This window comes from Mesoplodon densirostris, chromosome 18 (assembly GCF_025265405.1).
Source record: "Mesoplodon densirostris isolate mMesDen1 chromosome 18, mMesDen1 primary haplotype, whole genome shotgun sequence".
NCBI classification, from domain to species: domain Eukaryota; kingdom Metazoa; phylum Chordata; class Mammalia; order Artiodactyla; family Ziphiidae; genus Mesoplodon; species Mesoplodon densirostris.
In genome coordinates this window covers 49,494,845-49,510,657 of record NC_082678.1, presented here as the reverse complement: position 1 = coordinate 49,510,657, position 15,813 = coordinate 49,494,845, and the positions used below count along the sequence as shown (strand labels likewise).

Genomic DNA, 15,813 nt, shown 5'->3' with positions numbered 1-15,813 from the left:
CTGGGGGCACCAAATATATTTTCAGGCAGGGAAAGACATAAGAAGGTACACTTAAAGGGTATGTGCCCTTCTGTGATGTTAAGAGAAATGAGGTCATACAGATGATAACTAAGAATCAAATGATCATCTTGAGACTACTTCTAGAGTGGTGGTTGAATCAAAGAAATAGTTAGAAATTCAGACTCTCCAGTCCCACCCAGACCTACTGAATCAATCTGCACTTTAGCAAGATCCTCAGGGGATTCAACTGTACATTAAAGTTTGAAAGCACTACTTCAGAGCACATTTATTCTTTCCCTCCTCCAAAACCTTGCTTCTTCAATTACTGCTTCTCTCACTCGCATCTGCTATCCCTTACCACACACAGGTTTCCTCATCACTGCCGAAAAGCCCTCTTTCCTACCTGTAACCCCTCCCACTTCAGACACTATACATCACGCCAATTCTTCCCTCTTCCTTGTCCTCCACATCAGCAAGTCCTGACAGCTTCACTTCCAAGATACACCCCCAAATGTATTCACTTCTCTTAATCCTCACTCTCATCAATCTGGTCGGAACCACTAGGATATCTCATCTACACAACCACAAGAGCCTCCTAACTGGTCTCCCTACTTCCTCTCCCACTGTTTTACCATCCATTCTCAAAACAGCCAGAGTGGCATATTTTTAAAACAAAAATTAAACCATGTCACTCCTCAGCTTAAATTCCCCAGTGCCTAGCTCACTTAGAATAAAATGCAATATCCTTACCATGGCTCACAGGTGCTATATTAGCCGGTTCTCATTTCCTCTGAGATCTATTCCAGCCATTCCCACTCTCTTTCCAAGCTCGAGTCACACTGCCTTCTTTCTGTTCCTCAAAAATACCAAGCTTGGGCCTCCCTGGTGGCGCAAGTGGTTAAGAGTCCGCCTGCCGATGCAGGGGATACGGGTTCGTGCCCCGGTCTGGGAGGATCCCATATGCCGCGGAGCGGCTGGGCCCGTGAGCCATGGCCGCTGGGCCTGCGCATCCGGAGCCTGTGCTCCGCAACGGGAGAGGCCACAACAGTGAGAGGCCCACATACCGCAAAAAGGAAAACAAAACAAAACAAAACAAAACAAAAAAAAAAAATACCAAGCTTCCTCCCGTCTTAGGGCTTTTGCACCCACTGTCTCCTCAGCCTGCTATGCTCTATGTCCAGATCTCTGAATGGATGGATTCTTCCTGCTATTTATATCTCAGCTCATATTTGACCTCAGAAAGGCCTTTTTATTTTTTTGGCTGTGCCATGGCTTGCAGGATCTTAGTTCCCTGACCAGAGATTGAACCCCAGGGCCACAGCTGTAAAAGCCAAGCCCTAACACTGGACTGCCAGGGAACTCCCTGGAAAGGCCTTTCTTAACCACCCTATCAATCACTGCATTCTATGTTCTTCAGAGTACATATCACATCAGATTGTTTATTTACTTGTGTATCATCTGTCTCCCTCCACTAGTATGTAAAATCCATGTGAGCAGGGACCAGGTCTGTTTCAGTCATCACTGTACCCACAGTGCTTAGAACATGCTTAATATTTAGTAGGTACTCAATAAATACTTATGGAATAAATGCGTATCAACTTCTCTCCTCTGCACTGCCCAGCTTCTTGAAACTCCCCGCCTCTCCGTGCCATGGTCTGACTCCTCTCCACCTAGCTCCTTCCCTTCTCCATTCCACACACCCTTACTCAGGAATCAGCAGCCTTTCCTCAGTCCTCAGAGTCTCTGGCCTGTCTGCAGCATCTGACACTGATGACCAGCACCTACATCACACAGCTCTGGCACTCACTTTTATAGAAATGGAAGTTTTAGGGAAACAGATTACTTTCCAGAATTCTTTACTCAGACCTATTCTATCCTTCCATTCTCCCTCAGGAATTTCAATAATTCGCAAGGTTTCAGCCACCTGTACTAGCATCATTATCACTTTTCTAGATCTAGATGATCTAGAATGATTTCCATATGCTTGAAACCCATTTCCAACTGGACAGTGCCTTGGGACTAGGCACTCTGAAGTCAATATTTCTCCTCTTCACGGTGGCCTCTGAAAAGAGCTTCTCTTACTGACGTGTGTGACCCACAGCAGCATTCTCCCAGTTGCCAGGCTTAAAACCTTAAAGTTATTCGTAATGATGAATCCTTGGCAGATAAGTTGCCAAGTGCTATGGATTTTTCCTCTGAGATCTCTCACATTTCTCTCATTTCCATTTCTATCCTCACTATTCTTGTTCAGGCCAAATTAGTACCACCTGGACTGCTGCAGCTTCTAACTGGTTTTCCTACCTCTCTTCCTTCCAGTTTCACAATTTAACTAAATCTCCTGAAGTGCAGCTTTACTTCAAAAGGGAAATGCAATTTGTGAATATAATCTATTTCCTTTAAGAACCTCAAGGGAAAGGTTAGTCCCCTATTCAGTGTCAGAAATGTCCTCTATGACTATCAGAATAATAATTCCTTTCCTCTTCCAGAATCCAAAAGAGAAGACCATATTAGAAAATGTTACATCTTAGCAGCAGTGGCTCTTAAACCAGAATCACCTGAGAAGCTTTTAATGGTGTAGATGCCACAATTCGACAAATGCCAAAACAAAATTCACCAGGAAAACAAGAGAACAATGAGATGGGGCTAACTCTACAAACACTAAAACACTATAAATAGCTTCAGTAACTAAAATACAGAATTACTGGCAGATGAATAAACACACTAAACGAACAGAATTGCATGCCTGGAGACTTCAGAAATGATAGATGGCATCTCAAATTAAGGGGTAGGGAGAGGATGGACTATTTGAAAAGATGTGGGTCAACTGGGTAGCCTTGAGAGGAAAACAGATCCATATCTCATACCCTATGCCAGGATAAATTCTAAATGGATCAGAGATTCAAACACAAAAATCAAAACTCTATAGGTACTAGAAGAAAAATGGAAGAATTCTTTTATAATTTGAGAAAAGCTTTTCTAATTAAAAACCATAAAAAACTTCAAATTTGACTATATATAAGTAAAAAATTCTGCATAGCAAAAAAAAGCATATCACAGATAAGCAACAAACTAAGAAAAAAATTTTGCATCTCATATCACAATGGGCTAATTTCTGTAACATTTAAGGAATACCTAGAAACTGATAAAAGACCAAGAAAAAAAACAAGTAAAGGATAAGAATATACAGTTCACAGAAAAGATGCTCAGCCCCACTCAAAGTAAGAAAATATAAATTAAAACTACAATGAGATAGTTTATCTATCAGACTGTTTACCTGTCAACTGTGTACCTTATCAGATCGGTAAGGATCCGATTGTTTGATAAATGCACTGCCTTGATAAATCTAAAGGGAAACAGGTTCTGTCAGATATTGCTGATGAGAGCGTAAATTGATAGACCCTCCAAAGAGGTTAATTTGGCATTATATATCAAAATTACAAATGCATATTCTCCCTGACTCAAAAATTCTATTTCTATTATGTTTTTTAAAAAAGAAATCTCTGGAAGGATGACTAACAGCTAAAACTAATAACAAAAACTAATAAAACTAATTTGGGGGTACATGGTAATTGGAAGGATGGAGAATAGGGTGAGAAGACTTCTCACTGTATATCTTCTTCTATTTTTGATATTTATGCTAAGTGAAATGTCAGACAGAAAAATACTGTATGATATCACTTACATGTGGAATCTAAAAGATACAACAAACTAGTGAATATAACAAAAAAGAAACAGACTCACAGATACAGAGAACAAACAAGTGGTTACCAGTGTGTGGGGGGGAGTGGGAGGTACAAACTAATGGGTGTAAGACAAGCTCAAGGATGCATTGTACAACATGGGGTATATAGCCAATATCTTGTAATAACTGTAAATGGAAAGAAACCTTTAAAAATTGTATTAAAAGAAACTATAGGCTTTAGAGAAAGACAAAGAAAATGAAAAAAACAAGTTATAAAACAGTGTATAGGATCCCTTTTTAAAGCTATTCTCATATGATCTTAAATGAAAAAAATATGGAAGAAAATGCACCAGAGTGTTAGCAGTGCTAACCTTTGGCTCACAAGGACTTTCTATGTCATCCTTCCTTGTGTTAGTATGTAATTTCTTATATTTATAAAGTTTAAAAGTACAAGCATTATCCATGCTCCTGGTATAACACTCAAAAGTCTCTAATGTGCAACACGGTAGAATGATTAGCAAATGTAATTCAAATATGTTGTATGTTTCAAACTAAGAAGTTAATTGTTCAGTTGAAAAAATAAAATAAATGGGTATACCTCCGAAAGAAAGATAACTAGGCCCTAATCTCAAAGAAAATGACCTTGACCTTAGGTCTGAAGCAAGCCTAAGCCCATATATTATTTTTGTTTGTTTGTTTGTTTTTGTGGTACGCAGGCCTCTCACTGTTGTGGCCTCTCCCATTGCGGAGCACAGGCTCCAGACACTCAGGCTCAGCGGCCATGGCTCACGGGCCCAGCCACTCCACGGGCCCAGCAGCATGTGGGATCTTCCTGGACCGGGGCACGAACCCGCGTCCCCTGCATCGGCAGGTGGACTCTCAACCACTGCACCACCAGGGAAGCCCCCATATATTGCTTTTAAAAGCTGAGAGCCACTGCTATAGAATTTCCTGAGTAAATCATAATGACTCCCTGTCTCTTCCTATGGCACTGATAAATATTGTTTCTGGTCTTTGTTCTATGTTTTGTTTTTTAACAGACAGAGTTTTGGTAGAGAATACACTTAATAATCCTAAGGGAATCTGGAGACTAAAAGAGAGTAGACACACTAAGAAAACACTACAACAGAAGTGACTACACGGTTCCAGATCTGCCTTGTCTGTCATCACAACAAACAACCTGCCTTTCTCTTCTCTTAGAAAGAATGCCTTTAGCATAAATACATTACATTCAAAGCTATCTGAGCTTCATGGCTGTTAAGTCATCATTTTGATGTGCCTACAAGACTAGGCAAAACATACGTACTAATTTGTGGCTTTAAAACCACAGCTAGGGCTTCCCTGGTGGCGCAGTGGTTGAGAGTCTGCCTGCCGATGCAGGGGACACGGGTTCATGCCCCGGTCCGGGAAGATCCCACATGCCGCGGAGCGGCTGGGCCCGTGAGCCATGGCCGCTGAGCCTGCGCGTCTGGAGCCTGTGCTCCGCAACGGGAGAGGCCACAACAGTGAGAGGCCCGCATACCGCAAAAAAGAAAAATAAAATAAAATAAAATAGAACCACAGCTAGACTCTTCATTACATAAGAGTCAGGTTAAATAAAGAGTTATCTAGGGGATTGTAAAAATCTAAAGACCTATACCACACAGAATTCTACAGTCAACAGTTTACCTAGAATCATTAAGTAAACAACCCTATTTATAAAACATCCATACTCAGGACTTGGTAAGGTGGTGTTGTACTATTTTTCCAAGGTTAGGAACAGGAGAGAAAAGATATGTGAAATATACCTGCCCTAATTTGTTTTTGTTTTTTCTTTTGGCCGCACCACACCACACGTGGGATCCTAGTTCCCCAACAAGGGATCGAACCTGCGCCCCCTGCACTAGAAGCGCAGAGTCTTAACCACTGGACCGCCAGGGAAGTGAACCTGCCCTAATTCTTATCAGCTAATCCCAGAGTCAGAACATGGATTTTAGACATATCATTTAAAAGATCATTAAAGCAAACATCTTAAGCCAACAGAATGCTTGTGATTTGCAATAAGTGTTATCTGAGCTGGTTTCCATAACTCTTTATAGAAACTTCATCCTTACTACATCCCACCATCTTACTATAATCATAAAGAAAGGCAAATTATGCAGGAGATATGGCCTCAACAGGAGAGATCATTCCAAGGAGAAAGAGAAAAAACTAACATTTATTGGACCACTGCTATGTACCAGGCACTACGCCTTACACTCTTATACTTAATTCCTTATTTGATCCCCACAAAAATCCAATGAGAAATATATTTTAAACCCCAAACGGAATTTCAGACAGGTTAAGTATTTTATCCAAAATCACAGAGCTGTTAAGTGATAGAGCCGGAACTGAAACCCATGTCCTACTCCAAAACCTATTTTCTTCTACTACAGTCAGATACCTCTCTTAACAAAGAACACTTAAGGAGTAAAGAAAGAGGTAAATATGAGATAATTTAAATGTATCTAGCAAAATGAAACCTCTGTATTCATCCACTGAATAATATTTAAGAAATGAATATTGTATCAAGCTAGATGTGTTGCACTTGAACAAACTGAGACTTCAGAGCTTCAGGAACCTGTCTCAGGTCACATGGCTGTTAAATGAGATTAGATAGCCTGACTCCAGAGACCATGCTCTCGACTACACTATGCTGCCTCTCTAAAATTCAAAGGAAAACACGAGTGAAGCATTAATGTTGTGCGCTGCAGTGAAAAAATTTAGGCCATCTTAACTCCATACAAACAGTCTTGAAAGTACTGTTAGTTGAGTGATTCCTAGTAATGGGCCCACTAGATGAAAAAGGGAAATGTTTGTACTTTTCTCAAAGTGATTTCACAGTTTTATACATATTCATCTGGATTATGAATAGTATTTAATAATAAAGATTTTTAACTGCCTTGATAATATTACTGCCTTATATTTGTTTAATGCTTTTTAAGTTTTCCAAAATGTTTTCACATACATTATTTTAACTGTTATAACCATCGATAGCTTCTCATCTTTATTCCTATAGAATAAAACCAAAAGATCTGGCATCTACCTAAGATCCCTCACAGCTCTGCCTTTCTACCTTAATTTACTACCAAACACACTCACAAAATGTTACGTTTCAGCTACCGTGTTCTCTGAAGATTCCACCTTTGTTCATGCTACTGTACATGCAATTCCTGTTGTCTGGAATGGTTTTCCCAGTTACCCATCTGGTACATCTTTACTGCTCTTTCAAGAGCTGGTTCCAATATCTTCCCCATGAAACCTTCAGTTCACTGAATTAGTCACTCCCTCCTTTATGACCACCAAATTCTTTATAACACATCTCTAGCATAGGATTTAATTATTCATGTGTTTCTTTTACCAAGAGATTGAGCTCCTTGAAAGTAGAGACCATGTCTTTCTCATCTTCGTATTCCCAGTGGCAAACTCATAGCACGTATTCAATATTTATGAAATGAATAAGAGTGAATTATGGAATAATAAATTGGGAAATAGAAGATATGAGTACAAGTCCCATACTAAACTGCAAAGTTTATACTTCAGCCTTTTCAGCTTTAAAATAAGTAATTTTCTTCCTTTTATTTTTTAAAGATTCTACACTTTATTTTTTATTTATTTATTTTTGGTTGCATTGGGTCTTCGTTGCTGCACGCGAGCTTTCTCTAGTTGGGGCGAGCGGTGGCTACTCTCTGTTGCGGTGCATGGGCTTCTCATCGCAGTGGCTTCTCTTGTTGTGGAGCATGGGCTCTAGGCATGCAGGCTTCAGTAGTTGTGGCACGCAGGCTCAGTAGTTGTGGCTCGCAGGCTCTAGAGCACAGGCTCAGTAGTTGTGGCACACAGGCTTAGTTGCTCTGCGGCATGTGGGATCTTCCCAGACTAGGGCTCAAACCCGTGTCCCCTGCATTGGCAGGCAGATTCTTAACCAGTGTGCCACCAGGGGAGCCCTTGTTTTTTTTTTTTTTTTAATATTTATTTATTTATTTATTTTGGCTGCACCAGGTCTTAGTGGTGGCATGCAGAATATCTAGTTGTGGCATGCGGACTACTTAGTTGTGGCATGCATCTGGGATCTAGTTCCCTGACCAGGGCTTGAACCCAGGTCCCCCACATTGGGAGCTCAGGACTGGACCACCAGGGAAGTCCCTAAAATAAGTAATTTTCAATTCAATTCAACATTACCTACAATGACCACGCTTCCCAATCAATGTAACAGATAGGCATATTCTGAGAGTTCTTTAGAAGGGACACAAAAAATCCAAATAATTGTTATTACCTCCTCCATCATGGCATCCTGTGTGGCTGAGATTTCTCCTTTGGTTGCGCCGCTGTGTACCAGGTTCCTTAGTCGTATACAGAATTCTCTCATCTATGATAGAAACTTACTCAGTTACCCATATTCAACTACAAATGAGCCTAATAGACCAGTGCTAGCTCTATTTTGAAGTATAACTCAGCCAAGACCCCAGGCAAAGTTCATAAAAGCAAATCCATCTTTCCCCAACCAGTCCACTTAAACACAGAGCTAAAAACACTCTCCATAAGGAGAAAAGACAGGAATCATTCCCCAACAATACTAGATGGAACTGCTCCTGCTCTGCAACTGATGGTACCCTCTGTGATACATGTCTGGGGATGGGGAAAACATGTAATTCCATAATGCCATCACCCTCAGAAAAAGCAAGAGACAAGCTGATTATGCCACTAAGTCACTCTAATAGATTTTAATTTACAATTTTACTGGTTGTCCATTTCTTCTCTGTAAAATCATTATGACCATGGCTATGCCAACCCCCAATATACTTTTCATTTTTGTTGTTTTCAATTTTGAGAGATGCCAAAGATAAAGGTGAGTCATAAACCTAACCACTGTGCTAAAGAGAATCTTGCTCCCACCTGAAATGGAATCCAATGCTATACTATTAATGACCTTTTAGCCTGTGGATAATATTCCCCAGTTTCCTGGGTGGAAAATAACCTACTTCTAATATTGAGGAAACACATTTACAGTTTATTTTAAAATGCAGTCTTTCTCCCAGGAATGACAAATCCAATTTTAGCCTCATAGATCAAGACAGCAGATTCTGGCAACTCCCAGTTCTTAAAAAAGATGTCTGGCTGGCAGAGCAGCATCCCTGTAGGATTCACAATCCTCCTTGGGAAAATGGGTTATGTAGAGAAGAGAGAATGATTCATTAAGACAACTGAGGCAATAAAAAGCAGTTCAGTGACTACATCAAATGTTAAGTGAATGGATAAACTACACTGATATAGTTTGGGGAAGCCGCAGAACTCTGCATACTCTCTGAGGAAGTCTTCCAAAGAGTTCTTTTTGGTTTTACTAGAACATAAAGCTGCCCCAGTCCACCTCCACTAGAACCAAGTTAGCATGCTTGTGGCTGAGAATGGGGCTTTCTTTCCTCAGTACCCATAAGAAAATATTAAAATCAATAGAAATAAAAGTGGGAGATTTTTAAAGAGAAGGAAAAAAACCACCCTAATCTCAATTATTTTTAAAGTTAATATGAGGCTACATTGCCTTGGATAGACACTGAGTAGCTATCTTGTACACAGACTGTGTATACTGAAATGCCCAGGAATGTCCCTGGAAAATCAGTTAGGAGTTTTAAGGTAAGTATACTACATGCAATCCCACCCTGCTCCATATGCTGTACCTTGTGATTCAGAATATCATTCATCCTTCTGGTTGCCTCTGTTGTATAAGATTCAGGGAAGCACTTCTTAGGGATAACACCGTATTTTTCTAAAAGAAAACAAATTTTAACGTTCAATAAAGTAAACGTATACTCCAGTGTCAGGAACCCTGGCAAAAATAGCTATTGCTTTTAAAAACAGGCCATATTGGGCTTCCCTGGTGGCGCAGTGGTTGAGAGTCTGCCTGCCGATGCAGGGGACACACGTTCGTGCCCCGGTCCAGGAAGATCCCACATGCCGCGGAGCGGCTGGGCCCGTGAGCCATGGCTGCTGGGCCTGCGTGTCCAGAGCCTGTGCTCCGCAACGGGAGAGGCCACAACAGTGAGAGGTCCGCATATCGCAAAAAAAAAAAAAAAAAAAAAAAAAGGCCATATTTTGCTAGTCTAACTCAGAAAACTTAATGACCTTACAATATTATTAAACAGGTCATTTAATCTGCCTATTTATCCATCTATCTTGAATTAATTCTGTTCTTTTTAATCTAACACACTTTGTAAAGTATTCAGCATGATGAAGTTTCTCCAAAAGACAATTTTTTGAATGAGGACATTTTCAAACAGTTGCAGTTTCAACGCGTTTCTTGATTACATCAATGGATAAGAGATAAACTTTTTCATAGAAAGTTAGTTCTACTTAATACAACCTTTTCTTCTCTAACTCAACCTTCACAGTACCTATCTCCTTACCTCTAATTTAAGAAAGGTACTTAATAGGTAAGAGTGTGAGATAAAGGTTCTTAAAGCTAACTGTATACCCCTCTGGGGACCAATTCTACTCTGTACTTAACCACCAAAGAAATGACCTGTGCCTAACTACAGAGCCTTGCTTGATCATGCTGCGTTTCTGTTTCATTAGAGAAAGGCTCTTACCAACAATATTGACAAGCATATCCCATTGTCCTCCATCATTTGCAGGATTCGTAAGCAAATACTGCACCAGCCTACCATCCTCAGGCTCCTTTTTCTGGGCTGTGTCCACAAAAGCATTTAAGAAGAAATAACAGCGTTCAACCTAGAGTAAGAGAAGTTAAATAAAATTAAAGGAGAAGAAAGCTAATATCTTTATTGGCATTATCAACAGAATATGAGTCCTGGAACTACTGTAGACCCAACAGAGTAGGTATTTTTAAACTAAAGTTGGTAATTACATAGCAGTATCTCTGGGGCTTCCCTGGGGGTCCAGTGGTTGACTCTTCACTTCCACTGCAGGGAGCATGGGTTCGATCCCTGGTCGGGAAACTAAGATCCCACATGTCACGTGGTGTGTGTGGTGGGGGAAAGCAGTATCTGGTTTCATGAGAATGTCTGAAGTGTTTTCCTTTATCTGTGTGTACACATTGTAATAGTTTATCCAAAACAAGGCACTGCTTTATTCTGAAACAGAAAAATCTGATATTTAGAGTCTTCAATCAATAAAGATCTAATGGATACATATAACATACACTTTAAAGATAAAAAACTGGAATAAAATTATTTACTGTTTTTCAGACAAGTATTACCTGGAGAAAGGGAATTAGGTCCTAGAAATACAAATAATCTACATAAAGATGCTAAAAGGGGAAATCACTGAAAACAAAATAAAAAATTTTAAATAAGAAAGAAACAAGGAAGTAGTAAGGTGAGTCATCAGACTTATTATTTCATTGCAAAAAGTAGCCACCTAACAACCAAAAGTAGTTCTGCCTTTGAAAAGAGTCAACTTTTGATACTTTGGAAATCAGAATAAATGCTGTCCCATCTATAATGGAAGGCAGACTACAACTAGAAAAGCAAGAAATGAAGAGATAGTCCCTACCAAGGTTGACATTGAAACAAAAAGAATATTTCAAGATCAGTCCCATACCTTGTCCCAGAAAAAGAGGTAAGACTGACTAAATTCAAATTCTTCAATATTTAATTTTCTCATGAATGGAAGTCTCATAACATTCAGACAAGAAAAGATCCAGCATCGCCCTGAAAAAAGAAAGCAAATCAAGAAAGTATGATGAATGTTCACATAGATTACATTGTTCCAACTGTATTTCCCAATACTGAATCTATGACAAGATCTTGGACAGTTTAAGACCAAATCAGAAAGAGCAGAAAGATACAAACACAAAAACAAGAAAGGTAGTACTTACTATTTGCAATATATATGCAAAGGTTTATATCCTTAACATATAAAAAAAATCTCTTTACGTATCACATAAAGAATCAATTACAAATCACCTAAGAAAATTACATTAGAAAAAGAAATACTGGTAGAGAAACATGAGCAAAGATCATGAACAGCTAATTTAATAGTCAAAAAAGATACAAATAGCCAAGAAACATTTTTTTAAAGTTCATCATAAGACATCTGTTAAATGGAGAAACATTATTTTTCAATTAATAATGCCCAATATTGGCAAGGACCTGGGGAAACAGCATTATTATATACCCTGGATAGGAATCTAAACAGGTAAAAAATATCTGAAGGCAATCTGGCAATATGTGGCAAAACCTTTAAAAAGTCTCCACCCTTTAATGTGGAATATATAGTATATGCTTCAATATAAGATGACTCTAACATAAGTCAATCCCCATGCCCCAACGAGAATTTTTCTTTAAGTTATTTAGTTAACTGGATTATATAAACACTTAAAAATATAGATGAAATAGTAACTGTCTGCCTATAATATTTAATTCAGTAGTTTTAATATTTAGATATTTAAAATCATATTAATATAATAAATTGATGTAGAAGCATTGTTTTTTCCACTTTGACATGTCATTTTCACACTGATCCACACTTTTCACGTGCATCTTGGCATCAGTGCCTTTACCATTATTAGATCACTCTTTCAAACAGAACACATCATCCTTCTTCCATCTACTATATTTGAGTCACAGCAATGCTTTGAATCCATGCATAATGCTGTCCCTAAAAAATGTTATGCCACCACCATATAATCATATTCGTCATTTGTCCTGTAAGTGGATAATCACAAACTCCACAATGTCACCATCTTCTGTACTTCTGTACTTCATCTTAAGTGATCTTTAGAGGTCTATTTACAAGGATATCCAACATTTCCACGTGAGGTCATGTCCTAGAAAAATATTGCATTCAAATTGTCTGCTTTTTAAAAAAAACTGATTCAATCAAATGACCTCCATAAGCATCCCAAACTAGCATGGATCAAGGTCATTTCAGAGTAATTAATGTCTTTCCCAAAATGTACTTTACTTCAAATTAAATTAACTGAGAATGCTCATGATCAAAGTCTTTGTAAAACCTCACACATAGGGTAACTCTTTTCTAAGGAAGATTCAGAGGGGAAAAACCTTGACTTTTATCTGGGCATAACTTTTTTACTAATATGAAAATACGTTCACAATATATTGGTAAGTGAAAAAGGTAGGTAGGTTACCTAACAATATGTAAGGTATCACCCATATTAAACACACACACACAGTATAAAGACCTGACAGAATACTTACTCATCGGTATTTTGCAAATATTCTACATTGAACAACAGTAATCTTACAAGAAGAAAAAATAATTAAAAATAAGTAACTACACACAGTGTTTTTCAAAAGTCACTAATGGGGCTTCCCTGGTGGCACAGTGGTTAAGAATCCACCTGCCAATGCAGGGGACACGAATTCGAGCCCTGGTCCAGGAAGATTCCACATGCTGCGGACCAACTAAGCCCGTGCACAACTACTGAGCCTGCGCTCTAGAGCCCGCGAGCCACAACTACTGAGCCCAAGTACGACTACTGAAGCCTGTATGCATAGAGCCCGTGCTCCACAACAAGAGAAGCCACTGCAATGAGAAGCCTGCACACCGCAATGAAGAGTAGCCCCCATTCACCCCAACTAGAGAACAGCCCGCGCACAGCAATGAAGACCCAACGCAGCCAAAAATAAATAAAATAAATAAAAAAAATTTTAAAAAGTCACTAATGACTTAGTATAGCTCATCTTTACCTTGGTTTTACCTGTATGCCACCTCTCTCATAAGCACACTATTATTTCCTAGTGAGGAAATCTGGATGAACTGTTAATGTGAAAACTGCAGGGAAATAACCTACATAGCTCATGTGCTATTTGTACCTCTTGCAAATAAAACTGACACTACAGGATATATAAGACGTGATCTGTTCTAGATGAACATTTCCAGGCTTTTCCCTAAAAGGGCACTGCAATCTAAACCATGTAGGACCACTAATAACATTACTAACTGGATCTAACTGGATAATTTGTAGCCTGACAGGCCACACCACCCCAAGCACTTTCTACTGTGGCAAAACATTAATTACTGCAAGATCATAATTTTTTTCTTAAAATTTAAAAATGAACTTTACTGAGGTATAATTTACATACAATAAAATACATCCATGTTATAAATGTACACTTTGAGTTCTGACTGGCTTTAAGCAAGCACTGATCTGCTTTCTGCCAAAATAAATAGACTGGAAGTAGTTTTAAAATGGATAGACTTTAAAAAGTCCTTTTAGTACAATTCTGCCATGAGAATGTCCTTATTTAGATTCCTGGATAACCCATCTTTCACTGTAGCTGTTTTTCTGTTTTCTAGTGGTGCTAGATAGCAGATAGCAAAGCAAGAGCTCTTGACCAGCAAGGCATGAGAAATGAGTATTTTTCTGTATTACAAACTAGTCTACTGGTGGTAACTTAGCCCATTAGCATATGTGTTCAAACTGCAACCAAAAGTTATACTTAAAAATAACATTTGATGACATTTTGATGCAATTACATTGTGTCTTTTCCATCCCATACATTTGTACATGGCCTTCAGGGCAACGTGGAGGTGTCCTCTAGGGCATGAACCTTTTTGCATGATCTGTTTCGTACCAAGAACATATATCTCCAAGACATGGGGCTGCAGTCACATAAGTTCAAGACAGAATGTCGTGAATTAATTCAAACAGATGACCATGGGCTAGTCAGTCACTTTAGTGCTCAAATCAAATATACTAACGAACCACAGAGCACGAAAACAAGTCACAAAGTAACCTTCTTGGCCCAGCCTGTACTTGGCGCCTGTTCTCTAAAAATTTACTACAACTTCTTTCTATCCAAACCTCTTCTCCCCTAAGGCCATTCTTAGGTAAGACACCACAATGGGACGCTGTCAAGAAAGTCAAGGGAAGTGTGCAAGAAGTTTAAAGACCTCACCTGAGCTCTTCTGGTTGGTGACAGGCTTGCCTTCAGGATGCACGGCGTGCTGGAACACATGCTGAACACCCTGGACCGTGGCCCTCTTCAGACAGATGTCCAGGAGGTCGTGGGTGGTGCCGACATTCTGGGCCAGTACGAACTGAGGATCGGAATTCAGTTTCTGAAGCAAAGCAGCTACCTTCTCCGAATTCAGTCCTGCTAAAAGACCAAACAGGATTGATTATAACATCAAAAAGAGGCTGAGAAGGGCTGACCCGGGACTCCCACACTCGGGCTCTAACTTGCTAAGAACATCCCGAGGTGACCATAGCAGCGGAGAAGCCCTTCACCGGCGTCCTCGCCCACAATGCTGCCTCCCTCCGGGCCGCTCCAGCCCACCCAGAAAGCTCTACCCTCAGCATCGCCTCGGGACCCGGCCCCGGCCCCGGCCCCGGCCCTTCCCCGCCGCCGGGCCTCCGGGGCGCAGCTGAGTCCCCAGAGGCCACCCGCGCCCCCCGGCTTACCCTCGGCGGGGAAGAGTGGCGCCTCACCCGCGTCGTTCATGGCGCCCACGCTGCCCGGCGGGGGAACGGTAGTTTCGGGGTCCTCAGGCAAGAGCCGGGGCTGCACAGCGGCTCGCTGCCTAAGCTGCCCGACCTGGCTTTCGCACCCCGACCGCCGGAAAGAGGAAACCGGCTCAGCGGCGGCGGAGGGCTGAGAGAAACGGGGTCCGCGGAGGGACAAAACTCCCCCCACGCGTTGCTGAGTCAGCGCCATCGGGGCGGGCCCCGCCCGGGGGAGGGCCGAGGGGGCGGGTCGCTGACGCACTGCAGCCGCCCGCGCCCCCGCCCCGGGCGGGTCCCCCTCAGCTCAGGCCCACGCTCTCCCTCAGCGCTGCCTGCCGTCTGCCCCACCGGCGCCGGCGTTCACAGCCAGCCGTGATTACGCTTCCTGACCACCGGGGCGCCCTCCTGGGATAAGGTCAGTCCCGAGCGTGGAACTCGAGGGTTCCATGCCGGGCCCGGAGACCGAATACCCTAGCATTGTGAAATTGGCCCCATGAAGCCCTTTCAGAGGCCAAAAGGGGGCTCAAAGGCGGTAGGGCGGGCTCAGGAGCCGCATAATTAAGCACTGGGCTTAGGATGGGTTGACTCATTTCAGAAATGAACCCGAAAGCTCTTCCAATAGGCATCCTTCGCTGACCAGTCACTGCACTTTTAATGGCAATGTTTTTGTGTTTGAGGGGAAATTGGA

At 41.0% G+C, this 15,813-nt stretch overlaps 1 protein-coding gene across 4 annotated transcripts in view; it reads right to left on the bottom strand.

The window, feature by feature from the left end:
- The window catches only part of BLMH (bleomycin hydrolase), a 43,311-nt gene extending 27,968 nt beyond the window's left edge, over positions 1–15,343 (bottom strand). The window contains exons 1-6 of one of the 4 annotated variants that reach the window (XM_060082254.1): positions 15,084–15,343; positions 14,578–14,778; positions 11,255–11,364; positions 10,282–10,423; positions 9,373–9,461; positions 7,974–8,066 (exon numbers count right to left, since the gene is read on the bottom strand). In XM_060082254.1, the coding sequence (XP_059938237.1) occupies positions 7,974–8,066; positions 9,373–9,461; positions 10,282–10,423; positions 11,255–11,364; positions 14,578–14,778; positions 15,084–15,336 (888 nt within the window). In that variant the 5' untranslated portion in view covers positions 15,337–15,343. The remainder of the gene's footprint in view (positions 1–7,973; positions 8,067–9,372; positions 9,462–10,281; positions 10,424–11,254; positions 11,365–14,577; positions 14,779–15,083) is intronic. The other 3 variants (XM_060082255.1, XM_060082256.1, XM_060082257.1) reach the window with 3 other exon arrangements.
- Positions 15,344–15,813: the final 470 nt, after the last annotated feature.